This window comes from Phodopus roborovskii, unplaced genomic scaffold (genome assembly GCF_943737965.1).
Source record: "Phodopus roborovskii unplaced genomic scaffold, PHOROB, whole genome shotgun sequence".
NCBI classification, from domain to species: domain Eukaryota; kingdom Metazoa; phylum Chordata; class Mammalia; order Rodentia; family Cricetidae; genus Phodopus; species Phodopus roborovskii.
This window is the reverse complement of record NW_026126567.1, coordinates 5,789,915-5,805,480: the sequence shown is the minus strand read 5'-3', so window position 1 is coordinate 5,805,480 and position 15,566 is coordinate 5,789,915. Positions and strand designations below refer to the sequence as shown.

At 49.9% G+C, this 15,566-nt stretch overlaps 1 protein-coding gene across 1 annotated transcript in view; it reads right to left on the bottom strand.

Moving 5' to 3' along the window:
- Positions 1-6,399: 6,399 nt before the first annotated feature.
- Ndrg1 (N-myc downstream regulated 1) overlaps positions 6,400-15,566 on the bottom strand; it is a 37,936-nt gene continuing 28,769 nt past the window's right edge. The window contains 9 exon segments of the mRNA XM_051202453.1: positions 6,400-8,018; positions 8,020-8,061; positions 8,063-8,151; positions 10,224-10,275; positions 11,745-11,780; positions 12,642-12,689; positions 13,287-13,338; positions 14,049-14,105; positions 14,827-14,930. Of these exon segments, the coding sequence (XP_051058410.1) occupies positions 7,908-8,018; positions 8,020-8,061; positions 8,063-8,151; positions 10,224-10,275; positions 11,745-11,780; positions 12,642-12,689; positions 13,287-13,338; positions 14,049-14,105; positions 14,827-14,930 (591 nt within the window). The 3' untranslated portion in view covers positions 6,400-7,907.

The following is a 15,566-nucleotide window of genomic DNA, read 5'->3' as shown; positions in this document are numbered from 1 at the left end:
ACCGCTGACTATAGTGTTGACTCCTGTCATTTCTTTTTAGAGACTTGTTTTTGATTCAAAGGAGCCAAGGTGACAGGTCTAAATGGCTGGGAAGCAGAAATGGCCATGGTTAGCTGTGTGTTCCTGCATAGAGGTGTGTGTGTGTGTGTGTGTGTGTGTGTGTGTGTGTGTGTGTATTTTCAAACTGTGATTGAGTATTTAAATATTCATACTGCCATTTTGTAAGTGAATACACATAAAGGAATGTCTTCGGATTTCCCAACAGAGGAAAAATAGCCCTTGGGCAGCCTGTCACGTTCTACCACATTCCTCATTTTTCTCATGATTTGTGTAGTAGGGAAAGTGTTTGTTCGCCCGAGATGGGTTTTCATTGTTCAAATTCTTTGTTTACAGCTTTTCTTGTTAAAGCAATAAATCATCAGCAAAAGCGACTTCTTTGATTTGTGGGGTTTTGGTTTTTGTTGTTTTTCCTTGTAATTTCTGCTGTTGGGAGGCAATGAAAGACAACTGGGCATGTTCAGCCAACGTGCAGGCTGGGGAAATTAAGTTCCAGATATTGGATAAGAGAGAGCAAAAAAATAGCTTAAATGCTTGAAGATGAGCCTGGAAACACAGATTCTGAAACTAAGAGAATGCCAGTGTTGTGAGACGCTGTTCCTGAAGAGACCTGAGCAGACACCTACTCATCCTAGGTAGGGAGCCCAGGCTAGACCAACGGGAGAGCGCCGAAGTCTGACTTGGTGAACCTCTGCTTTTTATGGGAGCTACTCACAGGAGTCCAGATGGGAGGTGACCACTGGAGTGTGTATAATTCAAGGGCTTCTGCATCACAGAAAATGTACCCAGCACAGGAAGCTGGAATTTTCCAGCTCACTGTATGACTTAAAGGCAGCTCGACAGGGCAGAGCGTCTCTCTTGGGCAACTCAGCCTATCTGCCCTTAAACAGCCTTGCTGACCCATCTGTGTTAGGTAGTTAACTGGCCTTTGCTTAGTAGTTCTTCCTGTTTTCATAGCTTTGAGGGTGGGGGCTTGTGTTTCTGGTCAGTTTTAGGGACTTTTTGAGTATCCCGAGTTGTTTACCTCTTGACTCTTGGCATTCCCTCCCCCCTCCCTTAAGAACAAGCCTGTCTTTCAAATTTTTTGAGGCTTAATAAATCCATCTTACAACTTCTCAGGTCTTAACCAGCTTTGAGCCTTGAAGAAAATTGATGCACAAGAACCAGAGTTGCCAGTGTACCCAAGCTTAAGGATAAACAGGAAGGGGATCTCTAGCTTTCACTCCTTCATTCACATTCTTACTCATTCATTTAGTATTTTGGGTACCTTGAAGTTAGGGCCGTGACTACATAGCATCTTGCCTGGAGTATGTCAGGGGTGAGATGACAGAGTATCTATAGCATACTGTCCTCAAAGCCAAAAGGAGCATAGAGAAACATAAAGCTGGCTGCAAGTTTTCATGGAAACACCCTGCCGTTAGTGCCCAGCTGTGTCTTAAAACACTATACTCCTTCCTCTCTGGGATGCCTCAGTTCAGTCTCCCCAACTTGGAGATTCACAAAATGATGACACCTACCTCTTGATAAGAGTGCATCTTGCATGCTCCATTTTTAAATGGAGGGCTAGTATAAAAGTATGATGTTTACCTTGAGGCCTGAGGAACCTAGGTTTGAATCCCCCAGAACCCACATTAGAAACAAAAAGCTAGTGACAGGTGCTTGGGAAACAGAGACAGGTGGATCCCTGGGATTCCCCGGGTAGCAGGCCAACTTGAATCAACAAAGGCCAAGCTAATGAAATACTGCCTGGATAAACAAGGTGGGTGACAACTGGGGTTGACATTTGGCCTTGACATGCACTCACACCTGAGCATGGCAGCCAGGTGCACCCACATAAGCACTAGCCGAGCTGTTTCTCTACAGACGGGGTGGTTATGGTAAGACTAAACGTAAGTGTATGCATCTATATATTTAAGGTAGCCCTTATTTAAGGTAGTAAACGTGAAGTGCCATCATCATTTAGATGCACCCCTTCACTTTAATCATTGGCTGCTTAATCACTGAGTATTTTCCGCTGGTGTGTTTTTGTTTTGGGTTGTGACTTGATTTACAGCCCAGCTTCTCTAAGGCAGGAGGAGCATGTTGGTCCTCTCCACACGGTGTGTTATGCTTAGCCATCTGAGCAGCTGCTGATTGCTATGATGGGTCTCTGATTCCTTCTAGTCAACTTCTCCCAGAGCAAGTGGTATCACAATACAAAACAAGGGGAGACTCAGTTCCAGCTTAGAAAAGCCACACGACTTGTTTCCATTAACACCTCCATACGCAAGCAGTTTTTCTTCTTCTCAGGAGGACGCTGTAGCCTATCACAGAGATACTGCCACGTCCATACTCATTGCAGCTCTGTTTGCAACAGCCAGGGGATGTAAACAGCCTAGAAATCCGGAAATGAATGGGAAATGGGAAGGGGAAACAAGGACATATGAACGCACAGTAGAGTGTTAACCATCCACGAAGAAAAATGGAACGCTGAGACTTGCTGGGTAATGGGTAACAGAAAAATATTATAGTGACTGAGCCTCAGACAGACAAATGCTGTGTATTCTCTCTCCTGCACGGGTCCAGCTTCTGAGTTTTAATATGTGCACTTATGTGGGAATTGAGTGTGTATAGATAGATTCCAGAAAACCAAAAAGAGGCCCATTACAGGGGGAAATGGCTTTAATGGAGAGAATTGGGGGAGGTAATAGACACACATAGCACGAAAGCGGAAAGCAGAATCGTGGAGGAGGAAGAGGAGAAGGGGAGACGGGGTAGGGAGATTGTGGAGAGGAGGGTGTGGGAGAGAACAGGTGAAAGCAGGTACACAAGAAAGTGCTCTTCTAAAACAAGATGCAAAGTAAAGTTTAAAACCGTTTGGAAGTTGGGGCCTGGAGTCCTGTGGGTGCCTCAGATTCAGGGGAATGAGTGGCCCTGTCCCCTGGACTGCTGTCCCAAGAGGACTGCTTATGTGTATAGTATTGAGGCCAACCTGAGCAACAGGGAAGGACTAGCTAAAAAAAAATCTATCTTAAATCTGTCATCTATTTCTAGATATCATCTACCTACCAATTACCTACAATCTATTATCTATCACCTATCTATCATCTATCATAAATCTGTCATCTATCTCTAGGTATCCTCTACCAATTATCTATCATCTGTCTATCATTCTATTATTTATCATCTATTTACCTGTCTATCACTCATCTCTCATCCATCTATATGTCTACATCTACTTATCTTCTATCACCAGCATCCACCTACCTATCCCCACCTTATTTAGTCACATCTTATTTAGAAACCCATGTCCCTCTGAATTGGGGCTCTTTCTCTCACAGAACTGCTCAGATCAGACATGGATTTTAAGGAGATGCGGGCACAGTCTGCTCACTGGTACTCTCTGTATAGCACGCCTCAGGCTCTTCACTCTGAGCCTCATTTCTCTGGCTTTTATACGGTACAAAAAAAAAATTGTGGATTTCTTGATCCATTTCAGTAAAAGGAGCAAGAGCTGCTGTAAGCAGCCTCACTGATAATATTTTTAAATGCCAGCAGAGGAAAGGGAGAGAAACTCGAAACCACATCAAAGCTATTGTGTCTTGCAAGTCTGAATGTGACCATCTGATGGATGGACAAAGGCACTTAGGGCCAGTGAAACTTTTCAGGCTCCTGGTATTGACTCACAGCTAACCGATGTTCCACCATCCTAGACTTTGAAAGGCGAGGACCTGAGCCAGCTCTGTGCTCAGGATTTATAGGCAGGGAGACGATAATCCACCGGAATGGCCACTGGAGCCATCAGTCTCTTAGTTTGGGGAACTACTCTTTTGGGGGGGAGTGGAGACACTCCTGGAGCCAGTCTACCCAAATTGGTGAGTTCTAAGATCTGTGAAAGACCCTGCCTCAAACACTAAGGTGGGGAGCAACGGAGGGAAGACATCTGACATTGATCTCTGGCCTCGAAGCACACCATGCCTGTACACACACAAATACACACCAAATAAATAAATACAAATTCTTTGTAAGAGGAAGTCGGTAGTTTGTGAGTGGAAAAGTAACACACAGTATGCAGCCGCATACGCCATGTCTGCAAGTCTCTTTGCTTCCTAGGAATGCTGGGCGTGCAGGAATTGCTTCTCAGAGCAAGGATGAGCGACAGTGGGTTTTGAACCCACAGATTGACTGTCAGGAGATGATGTCACTATCAATTCATCAACTTAGCTACACTGAGTCCTTGGAGCTTGTCTCAGTTGCTTTTCTACTGCTGTGAAAACACCCATGACCAAGGCAACTTGTAAAGGAAAGCACTTAATTTGAGGGTTACAGTTTCAGAGGCTTGGAGTCCATGACCACAATGGTGGGGAGCAGGCAGGCAGGAGCTGAGACCTCACATCCAGACTTACATCCGCAAGCACAGAGAGAGAGAGAGAGAGAGAGAGAGAGAGAGAGAGAGAGAGAGAGAGAGAGAGAAACACATAAGCCAAGTACTCCACCATAGCACAGTGGTTAAGAACACTGTTCCTCCAGAGAATTCAGTTCAACTTGAAGGGCCCACGTGGTGGCTCACGCCGTCTGTAACTCCAGGTCCTGGGATCCCACACCCTCTTCTGGCCTCCACAAGCACCAAGCCTGCATGCAGGCAAACATGTACACACATAAAACACTTTTCTAGAAAGCCAGGCATGGTAGTGCATGCTTGCAATCCCAGTGCTGGGGAAGTAGAGACAAGATGATCGCTGGGACACTCTAGCCCGTCATCCAAGCCTACTTGATGAACTCCAGGTCAAGAGGTCCCATGGCAGCACAGATACTGTCCTCTAGACTCCAAGAGCCCTGCACCTACCTGCACAACCAGGGGGCACAACCAGGGGCCACCCTGCCGCGGAGAAAAACCCCATGCAGACCTCAAGCCAGTGCCCTTCACGCAGCACTTCGTGCTGAAGCAGGAGAGACCTGCAAAATGGTCACAGACAACAATAAACTAAGACAGAAGTCCTGTCGTGAGGCATCCTGGGATACAGAGGGGACATCGAGAGAGAGCCGGTGCCTCCCTTCTCCGGTAAAAAGGTGGAGCTCTAGTGTTGGCTTTTTAGGGACAGGGCCCCCCCGGGGCCTGTGAGGAGTCTTTGAAGTGATTTGCAGTGGTTAGGATACACATTGAAATGGACCCCCTCAAAAAAACAAAACCAAAAAAGCCTCACGCACTGTAGACTTAGTCCTCTGCAAACACTCAGAAACACAACTGCATTATGCGGGTACTGATACTAATCCATCAGTGGATTCAGAACCAAATGGATTCTCCCTTAGGGAGGCGGTGAGCCATAGTAAGTGGGGCCTGATTAGAAAAAATACTGGTTTTCATGTTATGTCCTTTCTGAATATTTATTGTCCCAGCTTCTTGCTCTTTGCCTCTTGGCTGTCTTTACGTGACAGCTTCCTCTTATACAGTCCTGCTACCACGGTTTCTGAACCATTGGGCCACTGCGATAGCGCTAGTCAACCAGACTGAACTGTGGGCTGAGATAAACCCTCCGTGTGTTTACGTCGGGGATTCTGTCATGGCCACAGGAAACTGGATGAAACCAACTGCAGGTGTCCTGTGGGTTTTAAGAGAATTACAAAACGCTTGATAAAACGAGGAACTATGCTAAACCCCGTTAACAACTGTCCCTTTTAGCAAGCAAGCTGAGTCTCTACTCTTACCCAGCAAGCACTTCACCCAGCAGGCCACCTCCCCAGCTTGGTGCTGCCATGTGATGGAGAGGTATGACTGGCTCTGTGGCCAGGTCAGCTTACAGGGTGAGCTCTAGGTTCAGTGACAGACTATCTCAAAGCCCGTAAGATGAGAGCAAAACAGTAAGACTCCCGACGTCAGCCCCTAGCCACTGCATGTACGCACAAATGAAACACACCTACAGCACACACACACAAAGCAAACACCTCCCGTGGGACGGACCAGTTGTCTTTTACCCAAATGCTTCCCTCTCCTTCTGGGTTGGAAAATGTTCTCTCCATCACCGTGCTGACCTGCTGCTGGATGCCTAGCTAGCGTGTGGCGAGGCTGGCTGCAATGTGCTCTTTAGTACAAAGAAAGGTGTGTGTGGCATATTGCATAGAAATGGCGATAGTCTAGACACATTGGGTTAAAGGGGAGCAAGGTTTAATTTGCCTTCACCTGATTCCTCTTTCTTCGGTATTACTACGTGACAGCTTAGGGAACTATGTGCCATTTGTACTGGCCAGTACCAATCTGTGGCAAAGAACTCCAACAGTAAGGGGGACACAACAGGGGCTCTGGGGTAAATCTCCACCCCTATGTCACACACACCCCTCCCAGGGGAAGGAAAAGGCACATGCCACTGCAAAGTTACAAATTTATTGGTCTGGAAATAAATACAAACATCTCATTAAGAAACTGCCCTGGAAATACGTGTACAATGGTTTCTTGTCCACATTCAGGCACCCTGGTCCCTGATATTTCTACAGAAGGTTGGAGGAAGCCTCCGTAGTAGGAGTTGGTGGTTAAACCGAGTCCTTGCCGCTCTATAGGGTGTGGCTGCCCTCCTCTAGCAACTCCCAGGCCTTAATGACTGCCCTCCCCACCCCCTCAAATAGTCAGGTGTCTCTGATCACATTTCCTATAGGGAAGTTCAAGGTTAGTCACTCTGAGAATCAAAGGGCAATAGTACAGGGCGTGGCCATTAGCTGGCATCGATGCTTACTAACCCAGTCAGCAGGAGGGGCAGGAAGAGGGGGCAAAAGGGGAGGAAGCGAGTTCCCGTGGAATGTACAGATTCTGGAACCACCTCCTCAGCCCATCCCCGACCAGAGCACATGGTTCTCTCTGAAGAGCCAGGGTTGGGCCAGCTGAAAGACATTTAGCTATCAAGTTTAAAACCAACCCCAGATGTCAGTCAATAATGAGAGACAAGGTATGACTCAATCACCCAAGATTCCAGGCCACAGGCTAGGAGTTTGCTGAAATCACACCCACGGGATTATAGTCACCCAATCCCATGCCTTCTCCATCGCCAACCATCCCCAGCCTAGAGACTCTTACTAACAAGGTCCACTGCCACCTGCTGAGCTCTCTGTCTCAAAGAATACGACTACAAATCAAAACTATCTTCCCCCGGGGACAAAGGTATCACCCACCCACTCATTCACACTGTGGGATGGGGGCCAGGGAGCCAGGACTTCTGCAAAGCAAAGTCTTACATCACCGTGACACCCAGTGTTTGTGGGATCACTGTCTTTATAAAGCCAGGAGTTTGTTGTCAGACTCCCTTGCATGTTGAAAAGGTTGGCAGGAAAACGGGCTGTGGCTTCCGGCACCCAGAACTTTAAAACGAGTTCCTTCCAGTGAGCTGTGTGTGGACTTGGACCCTGACTCTTTTTCCTTCTTAACATAAGGCGCCCAACTACTTCCTTCCCTGCCTCGCTCCCCTTTCAAATCAGAAATAAGTTTGTTTCCAGGAATGGGTTTAGTGGGGAGGAAACAGGAAGCCGGGGGGCTGGCAAAACGCCGGAGAACCAGGATGCTGGATCGCCCCGGGCTTGGTGCCAGGCAGTGTTACAGCTATATGTTTCTTAGGTTTTGGCAGTTTGGCGTCTGAGGGTAGAGAGAAGGGCCACCAGACCACTTGTTAGCAGAACAGAACGCTGAACTGCTTCTTGCCTTTGTCCACCATCACCGCCCACGCTGGTCCCAGGAGGCAGCCAGCCTGAACAGCTTGGGTCTGCCACCGTCAGAGTTCATTCTTAACAAAAGCAGTTTTAGATTAATACCGCATTAGTGCAGGGTGGCAGGCAGGGGTTGGGGGCTAAGGGAGAGGTCACCAGTCCAGGATGACTGATGCACAGACTGCCTAGCAGGACACCTCCATGGACTTAGGCCCGGCATTGTTCCCGGTGGCACCAGAGCTGGGGGTGATGTTGAGACGGGCATCCTCACTGGTGTGGGAGCGGCTGCGGGACCCCCTCGCTGGTGTGCGAGCGGCTGCGGGGGCCCTCGCTGGTGTGGGGAGCGGCTGCGGGGGCCCTCCAGGGATGTGACACTGGAGCCAGAGGCTGTGCGGGAACGCATCAGGCGAGTCATGCTGGCAGAGGGCACTGGGAACACAGAAGAAAATGTGGTTAGGATATGGGGAGCCTCCACAGGGGTAGGACAATTGCCCTGTCTTAGTCATGATGTCCTCCCTTAACTATTGTCCTGGGACCATCCACCTTCTGTGCCTTGATGTGAGAAAGGCTTACATGACCACACGGCCAGTGGATTCCCCTCCTTAAAGAGTAAGTGTTGCTGCTACTTTCCTTTTTCCTTTCCTTTTTTTCTTTCTCCCCCTCCCCACCTCCCACCCTTTCTGGTCTTTCGAGTAAGGCTCCATTAAGCCCAGGCTGGCCTCCAACTCTGTGGTTGAGATAACCTTGAACACATGAGCCTTCTGCCTCTGCATCCCAAATGCTGAGACAGTGTGGCTGTGCTACCATGTAACTAAGAGCCTACTTTTAATTCAGAAAGAACTGGCGTCAGTGCACATCTGTGGCTCATGTGTGTTTTACCCCGAGTCTCTATTTCTCCACCCAAATCCGTGAGTCCTGATGACCTCACCAGGAAACGGCAACTTCCCATGACACCAGACACACACAATGGACTAGTCCAGTCAACCCAGCATCACAGGCAGACACTCTTGAGCTGGAACCGCCCCTTTGGCCACGCCTTTGGATTTGTGATTCTTCCTCTTATTTCTCCAAGGTCTAAGGGAAGCTTTGTCAGACTGAATTGGGGACAGAAGTGAGGCGAATTTGGGGGACAACCAAGGCCTAGCTTTTGCTTCTTTTCCTTCCAGAATACACAGAAAACTGGCTGGGATTCACCCCCAGCAAGGGAAACAAACTGGACTGCCCAGCAATTAATTCTCTCCTGTTTCCACCAGGGAAAGCAGGCTGGAGGGAGGGAGGTCTACAGGCAAATGTGTTCTGTTGTTGACAGACAGCTAGCCACAGGGACCTTGTCGGGGGCACTCATATCAGGCTCCCTCCTCTGTCTTGCTGGGATGCAGGTGTGGGTGAAGGCAAATTAGTGCTTCGCCGAATAGGCCCATCCGTTTCTTTCTAAACGGGTGGATGGTGCAGGCAAGGAACACAAGGCTAGACTTTTCCAGGTAAGGAGGATGCATGGATGGTTTTAACCCCAAGCAGAAGGCAGGAAGAACTGAGTGGACTGCTTTGAGCCAGAGCCACAACCAACAAGTCAGTCAACCAGTGTCAATCAAGGCTACTGCCTAGCCGAACCTGTGAGCCCCGGTCACAGCTTAACATTTCTGGGAAAAGACTACTGAGTGACAAACCCACTCTAAGCCTGGAGCAGGAAGAACGACGTTCTGAAGCAGGCTGCTCTGTCCTTTAAGTCCCCAACTTAATGATCAAGCAAAGAAGCATTCTGCCTTTGGTCTCACGCACTTTGCTCTCCCTCCTACATGGAGCTCTGGCTTCACCAGCTTTCCACAGATTACCCCTGTGGCCTTCCCTGGTAGGATTATTTGTGATGGCTAAAGGAGGAGACAAAATAGACTAACCTTTCTTCCCCTCCTTTGCTACAGCTCTGGTCTCTTAAGCAAAACTAGGGGCATTCCTTGTTCAGCTGTGGGTCATTGATTTGTTTTTGGGGGGGGGGAAGGGAAACTGTTTAAAGGGACAGTCCTAGCCTAGTATACTCCTGCCCTGTAATCCTTGGGAAACTGAGGAGGATTATTACAAATGCAAGGACCAGCCTGACCAAGAGGAATATTCTGTCTCACTACGGTCCCAAATAATACTCTTTAAATGGTTCTCATGGAAAGCTAAATAAATGTCGGATCCTCTGTTCATGTATACTTAAAGGCATCTCATTTAACAGGCTGAACACATGATGTGGTCTTCTAAGATCACACGGCTCTCAAGAGATGCCATCACCCTCTAGTTTGTGTCAACATGCTGGAGGATGTGTGCCTTGTGATAAGCAAGTCTGTTACTGATTCATTTCTCATTCAGCCATGCCTGGTTGTGATTACTCCTTTCTCAGACTTCCCTAATGTTTAAGAGCTGAAGCCAACCAAGATGACAGAGCCTCCTCCTGCCCCTCGCTGGCTGTGACATTAACATTCCCACATGTGCCTGGTGCGTGCCCAAGGTGTGATACTCACTGTATCCCATGCCCTGCACAAAGTACTTGAAGGCCTCAGCAAGCTTGGCAGGCTGTAGGAGAGAGAGAGAATATGAGGTCAATGGCTGGAGGTCCAGATCACCAAGGGCCACATGTACATGCAAGCCAGAGCTCTGCCCAGGATGGAGCTACCATGTATGGACAGGGAGAGCATAGAAGCTAAGCAAGAACCAAGGGATGGCTGTGCAGACCAGAGTCAGCCTTGACCAAGGACAAACGTCTCCCAACCTGCCTTGATGGGGTATGTCCTTCTGTATATACGTTTCCCTTATTGGTTGATGAATGAAACACTGTTTGGCCAATAGCCAGTAGAGGCAGGAAGATAGGCAGGGCTAGGAGATGAGAATTCTTGGAAAGGTAGGCAGGGAGAACCTGCCAGAGAAGTTTCCATGTGGAGACCAGGAGGATAGGCATTCTCTGGTAAGATAAGGCCATGTAGAAATACATACATTTATAGACATGGGTTCATAATTAAGACAAAGCTAACCATCGGCCAACAGTTTTATAGTTAATACAGCGTCCGTGTGTTTATTTGTGGCCAAGAAGGATGGCAGGACCTGCCGAGTGGCTGGAAAAGCATGGATAAGTTACAGCCCTTTCTGAGTCACTATCTTCAACTGCATGCAGGGCCAAGTCACACTCTGTGCTCAAAGCCTACTGTCATGAGCCACATGGTCTGCTAGGGATGCTGCAGAACTATCTCCAGGAAACCTGACACCAGCTGGCCAGGGCCAGCACTCCTGGGTGCATATGACAGATGATGGAGGGGAACCTGTCTACCTAAAGACCAGAACTAGTAAGTGAGGGTCACGTGATGGAGCCAGTTCCTCCATGCCAGAAACTCTGCGCTTGACGTGGCTGACATGGATCAGGTTGATGGTAAGCTGGCTGGGTTAGTAGAAAGGGCAATGACGGGAAAATGTTAGTGGAAAGAAAGAGCAGAAAGAAAGGAGGGAGGGTGGAGAAATAAAGGGAAGGGTGAAAGGGTAGAGAGGTGGAGGGAAGGGCAAAGGCACACATGCACAGTTCTCGTGTGTGTGCATGCATACACACACATGTACATGTACATATACATACACACACACAAGAGCATGCATACACACACATGTACATACACACACACACACACACACATACAGGAATATGCATATACACACATTCTGGTGCTATAGCCTCTCCGTCCCTCTGTTGTTCTGGGCTTACATAATCCTGCCCCTGGCTAGGGCAGGATTAACCACGATTCTGGCCCCATGGCCATGCCAGGCCCATCTGGCAAATCTCTTAAGCCTGTGGACCTCAGGGTCTCCCAATCCCCAGAAGCTGCTTGATAGGGATCTCGTGAATCCACAATATTCAGGAAGCACATTTTATGAAGAAGATACGCATAGCCTACCATCGGATTCCACACAGGCGGGTTGGGGGGAAGGGAGCACTCAGGCCACAAAGACACACGCACTCCACCAGTGGGAAGTGACAGGTGTTGAATGCCAGTTTCACTCACCTGAGAGATCTGAGGGAGGCCACCGCAGTCTGCCATCTAGAAGGGAGGGAAGGCTAGTTAGCACCAAACACCTAGGCCATAGCTGTGGTGGCAATCTGGTCTCGGCCCAGGATCACCCACCTGACACTGCTCTGAGCGGGTTGATTATGGTGGGGGTAATGCTGTTGACTGTACCCCTCCCTTATCCTCCTTGGCAACTACAACTCAAAGCTCACACACAGCAACAAGCCCACTCAGACCACTCCATTTAACCCCTAAAAGCATACAGGGCTCAACGGTGCTTTCAAGAGCCTCGACTTCAGGGTTTACCCCATGGGGAGAGCCTCAGGAGGAAGTCCGAGGCTTTGGCACATCCCAGACACAGCTGCTACACATGGGTGCCTTTGCCTGTGTGTGCCCTGATTGCATGCCGTGGGGGTTCTGAAGATCTCTAACACAAGGTAGCAACCACAGCCCCTCACTACACACCAGGGGATCTGCCCCACCCTGAGAAAAAAAAGACTGTTGTCCTCTCTTTCCAGTCTGTCTCTCCCTAGCTGCATGGGCAGAAGTGTGCAGACCCCTGCAGTCTAGTCCCCAGAATGGACCACTCTGCTTTGCTTTACAGCCTCAGATCAGCTCCAAGCTTGCTTGCTTATTAACTAACTCCCCAGCTCCATGTCCTCCTTCCTTTCTCCATTTCAGAGACAGGGTCTCTAAGCCTGGTCTGGGCTGGCCTAGAACACGCTGTGTAGCCTAGGAGAGCCTCAAACTTGAAGGTCTCCTGCCTCTGGAGTGCTAGGGTGTGCATGACACCCAACTCCAAATGCTTGCTTTTATGGCTCTAACAACAGTTCTGTGCTTCAGCAAGCTTAGCTCATGTGGGGGCCTCTAACCACACCCCACTCCTGCTCATACCTTCAGCAGGGTGGTCTTTGTAGGGTCCAACTTGGAGTTGCATTCCACCTGCACAAGGGGAAAGACTAGGTAAGTACTCAGCCCAAGTCCGGAGATCCCTGTTCTCCCCACCGTTGGAAACAGCAGCATTTCTTCGGAAGCTGAGCTTTGGATTGTTAAACACACGCGGCTTTGGAGCCTGGCCCCGCCACGTCTGCGACCTGGAGACAAGGCAGGGTACAACCAGCTCTGTGGAGAACTGCAGAGGCAGAGCAAGACAGTCTGGACTCTGAGCAACAGCCTCATGTCACACATCTCCCTCTCAGCGCCTCCCTAGAGGGTAAACGGAGGCAGAAAGCTCTGCCTGACCCAGCTGCCTGCACTGCCCTTCTGACAAGCAGAAAGAAAGACCGACCTGCTGCAGAGACGCCAAGAACCCCTAGCCCTAAAAACCTAACCTTTGTCCCTCCACATAGATTTGTGCCCATGGGCAGCAAGAGGGAGGGAAGGCAGATGGCCAGGCAGCCGGGACCAGTGACCACAGCGAGAAGCTGGCCTGAACTCTGCCCCAAGGCTGGCGTGGCATTACACAATATCCTTGCAATGGGAGAGGGAAAAGCAGGGAGCCTCATACAGGTGAGCACCTGTGGCTGAGCTGATACATACCACAGCATCCACTGCAGGAGAGTTGTCCCCGACCACCAGCAGAGCGGGGCACCTGCACAGGACAGGGGAAGGGGGTGAGCCCAGGGTTCACCGCCAGCCTCTGCAAGGCAGCGGCAGCAGGATTCTAAAAGCTGTCTACGTGTCCACCACCCTTTGCATCTCTATGCCCCTAGGCTTTGGACTTTGAATAAAATGGGCTAGCAGTTACTTATACCTCCACGTAAAATTGTAGCCCAATGATTGCTGTGTCTTAGTGTAGCACCCTCTGCCTGGGGAAGGAGGGACAGAAATTTTCCAGGAATTAAGATGGCCCCCCCCCAAAAAAAGGTCTGGCATAAAAGACAAAGAAAATGGCATATGCCAGGTTCACAAGTGCACGCAGCGAACCATAAGAGGGCACCATCGCTGCCAGTGGAATGTGTTAGTGGCAACCATTAACTATTAGCTATACAAGACTCTCTCATGTCTAGGCTTTGGGAGGCACAGCCTAACTACCTTTAGCCATTGGTGTTGAACATGCCTAACAGGCAATCAGCTTCCTGTTTCAATGGCCCCAGTTATGATCACATACTTCCTGACCCGATGTTGCCTCCTGCTACCAAGGAGAAGTTCAAGTCAGATGCCTTGGGTAAGACATAGCCAGCTCTCTCTACCAAAGTGTTCCGCCCTAAGGTGGCATTTCTGATGCCCAGCAGAAGCCTGCAGCAGCCGCCCTGAGTGAAGCATGGCAGCTTGGCGATGCAGGGGAAGGAAGACACTCACTGGAGGGTGACGGTGTGGGTTCCGGGCATTGGCCGCTCGATCTCCAGGTCCCGTCGGCTGCAGGCAACACATGCATCGTTAGCATTGGCAGACCTACCCCGGAAGCTACTCTCACCATGCCAGAGCTGGAGGTCCCACCACAGACCATTCTAGACGAGCACCCATAGATCATTTCTATGGGATCATGTAGTTCTCAAGAATCCATGGCCACTTAGCATCCTCAGAAGTGTTAAGAGCCAACAGGACTCATCTGTTTCTAGCAAAACCTTCCTCATTTTGCCTGGTTTATTGTCAGTATTACTACTATTTCTGCAGGCTGTGGGAGCACATGTTCCAGAACCTTTACTGATGCTAATGACCCTGTGCAGCCCCTCCCCGGGAGAGCTCCATTATCCTCAGCTGGACAGACTCTCTTCCTAGCAGCCTCCGGGGTTCTGCATCCCCCCACCCCGAGTTTCTCTCTGTTACCCAGCTGTACCCACAGCAGCTTTTACTCTGAGTCAGTCTTGGGCACATACATACCTCAACTCTCTACCCCTATTGCTCAGCCGCACCTCATTCATCGGGTCCCACAATCTGTATAGAAGCAAGCACCAGGCAGCTCCTGGCAGAGCTCACTCAGTGCCAAGGGCCAGCAGCGCCGGCTCCACTCTGCTAGCTAACCACCTACAGCTGCACAGCCCTGACCTTCGTTTCCACTGCAGGCCTGCTGCTGCAGGAGGCTGCTGAGCCCCCCCCCCCCCCCGTTGACGTGGCTACCCCTGCACAGGGCTCTTACCTGTTGTAGGCGCTGATGAAGAGGTGCAGGTTGCTGGGGTTCATGTCGTTGAGGATGTGCTGGCGGTATGTGTGTACCACCTCCACATTGTTGTGCATCTCCTCCTGTGGTGACAGAGGGAAGAGCAGGAAAGGCTTGACACCACCGCTCAGGCCACGGTGGTGTGGAGGGAGAAGACGGCCGGCCGAGATGCAGAGACAGCCATGGTCCAGAGACATGTGGTGCCCAGTGCAGACTGCTGAGTGACACCTACTGGCAGCCAGAAGGAGCCCATAACAAGGGAGGCCTAGCTTTCCCTCAGAGCCTCGGCTAATCTCAGGACTCCTGCCTGCTTGTGGTAGACCTCAGAGCAACCTGCCCCTGTCACTTAGAAGATCAGAAGAGCCTTTGTCAGCAAGGATGCTAAGCCATGACAGTGTGACCTGGGGGCGTCAGCCAGCCATTTCATTTACCAGCCCAGGGTGATACCAAAGCAAAGCAGGGTGTTTTCTGCTGCCCTGAAAGCTGGGAGAGCATCACAGAGCTGTCACATTCATTAGCTCGGCAGCAGAGAGGGCTCCTTCCCGTAAGCAGTGCAATCACCAGAATCTGGGCAACCGAGGGGTTTTCCAGACATTGAACTTGGGTGTGAGCCTAAAGAACGTCCTCTCTGGGGGCTGTTGGCTCTGACTGCCACCAGATATGTGACACCAGCCAGAGGCAAGACCCAGGCCTGTCACCAGTACCCTGCAAGGAAGCCT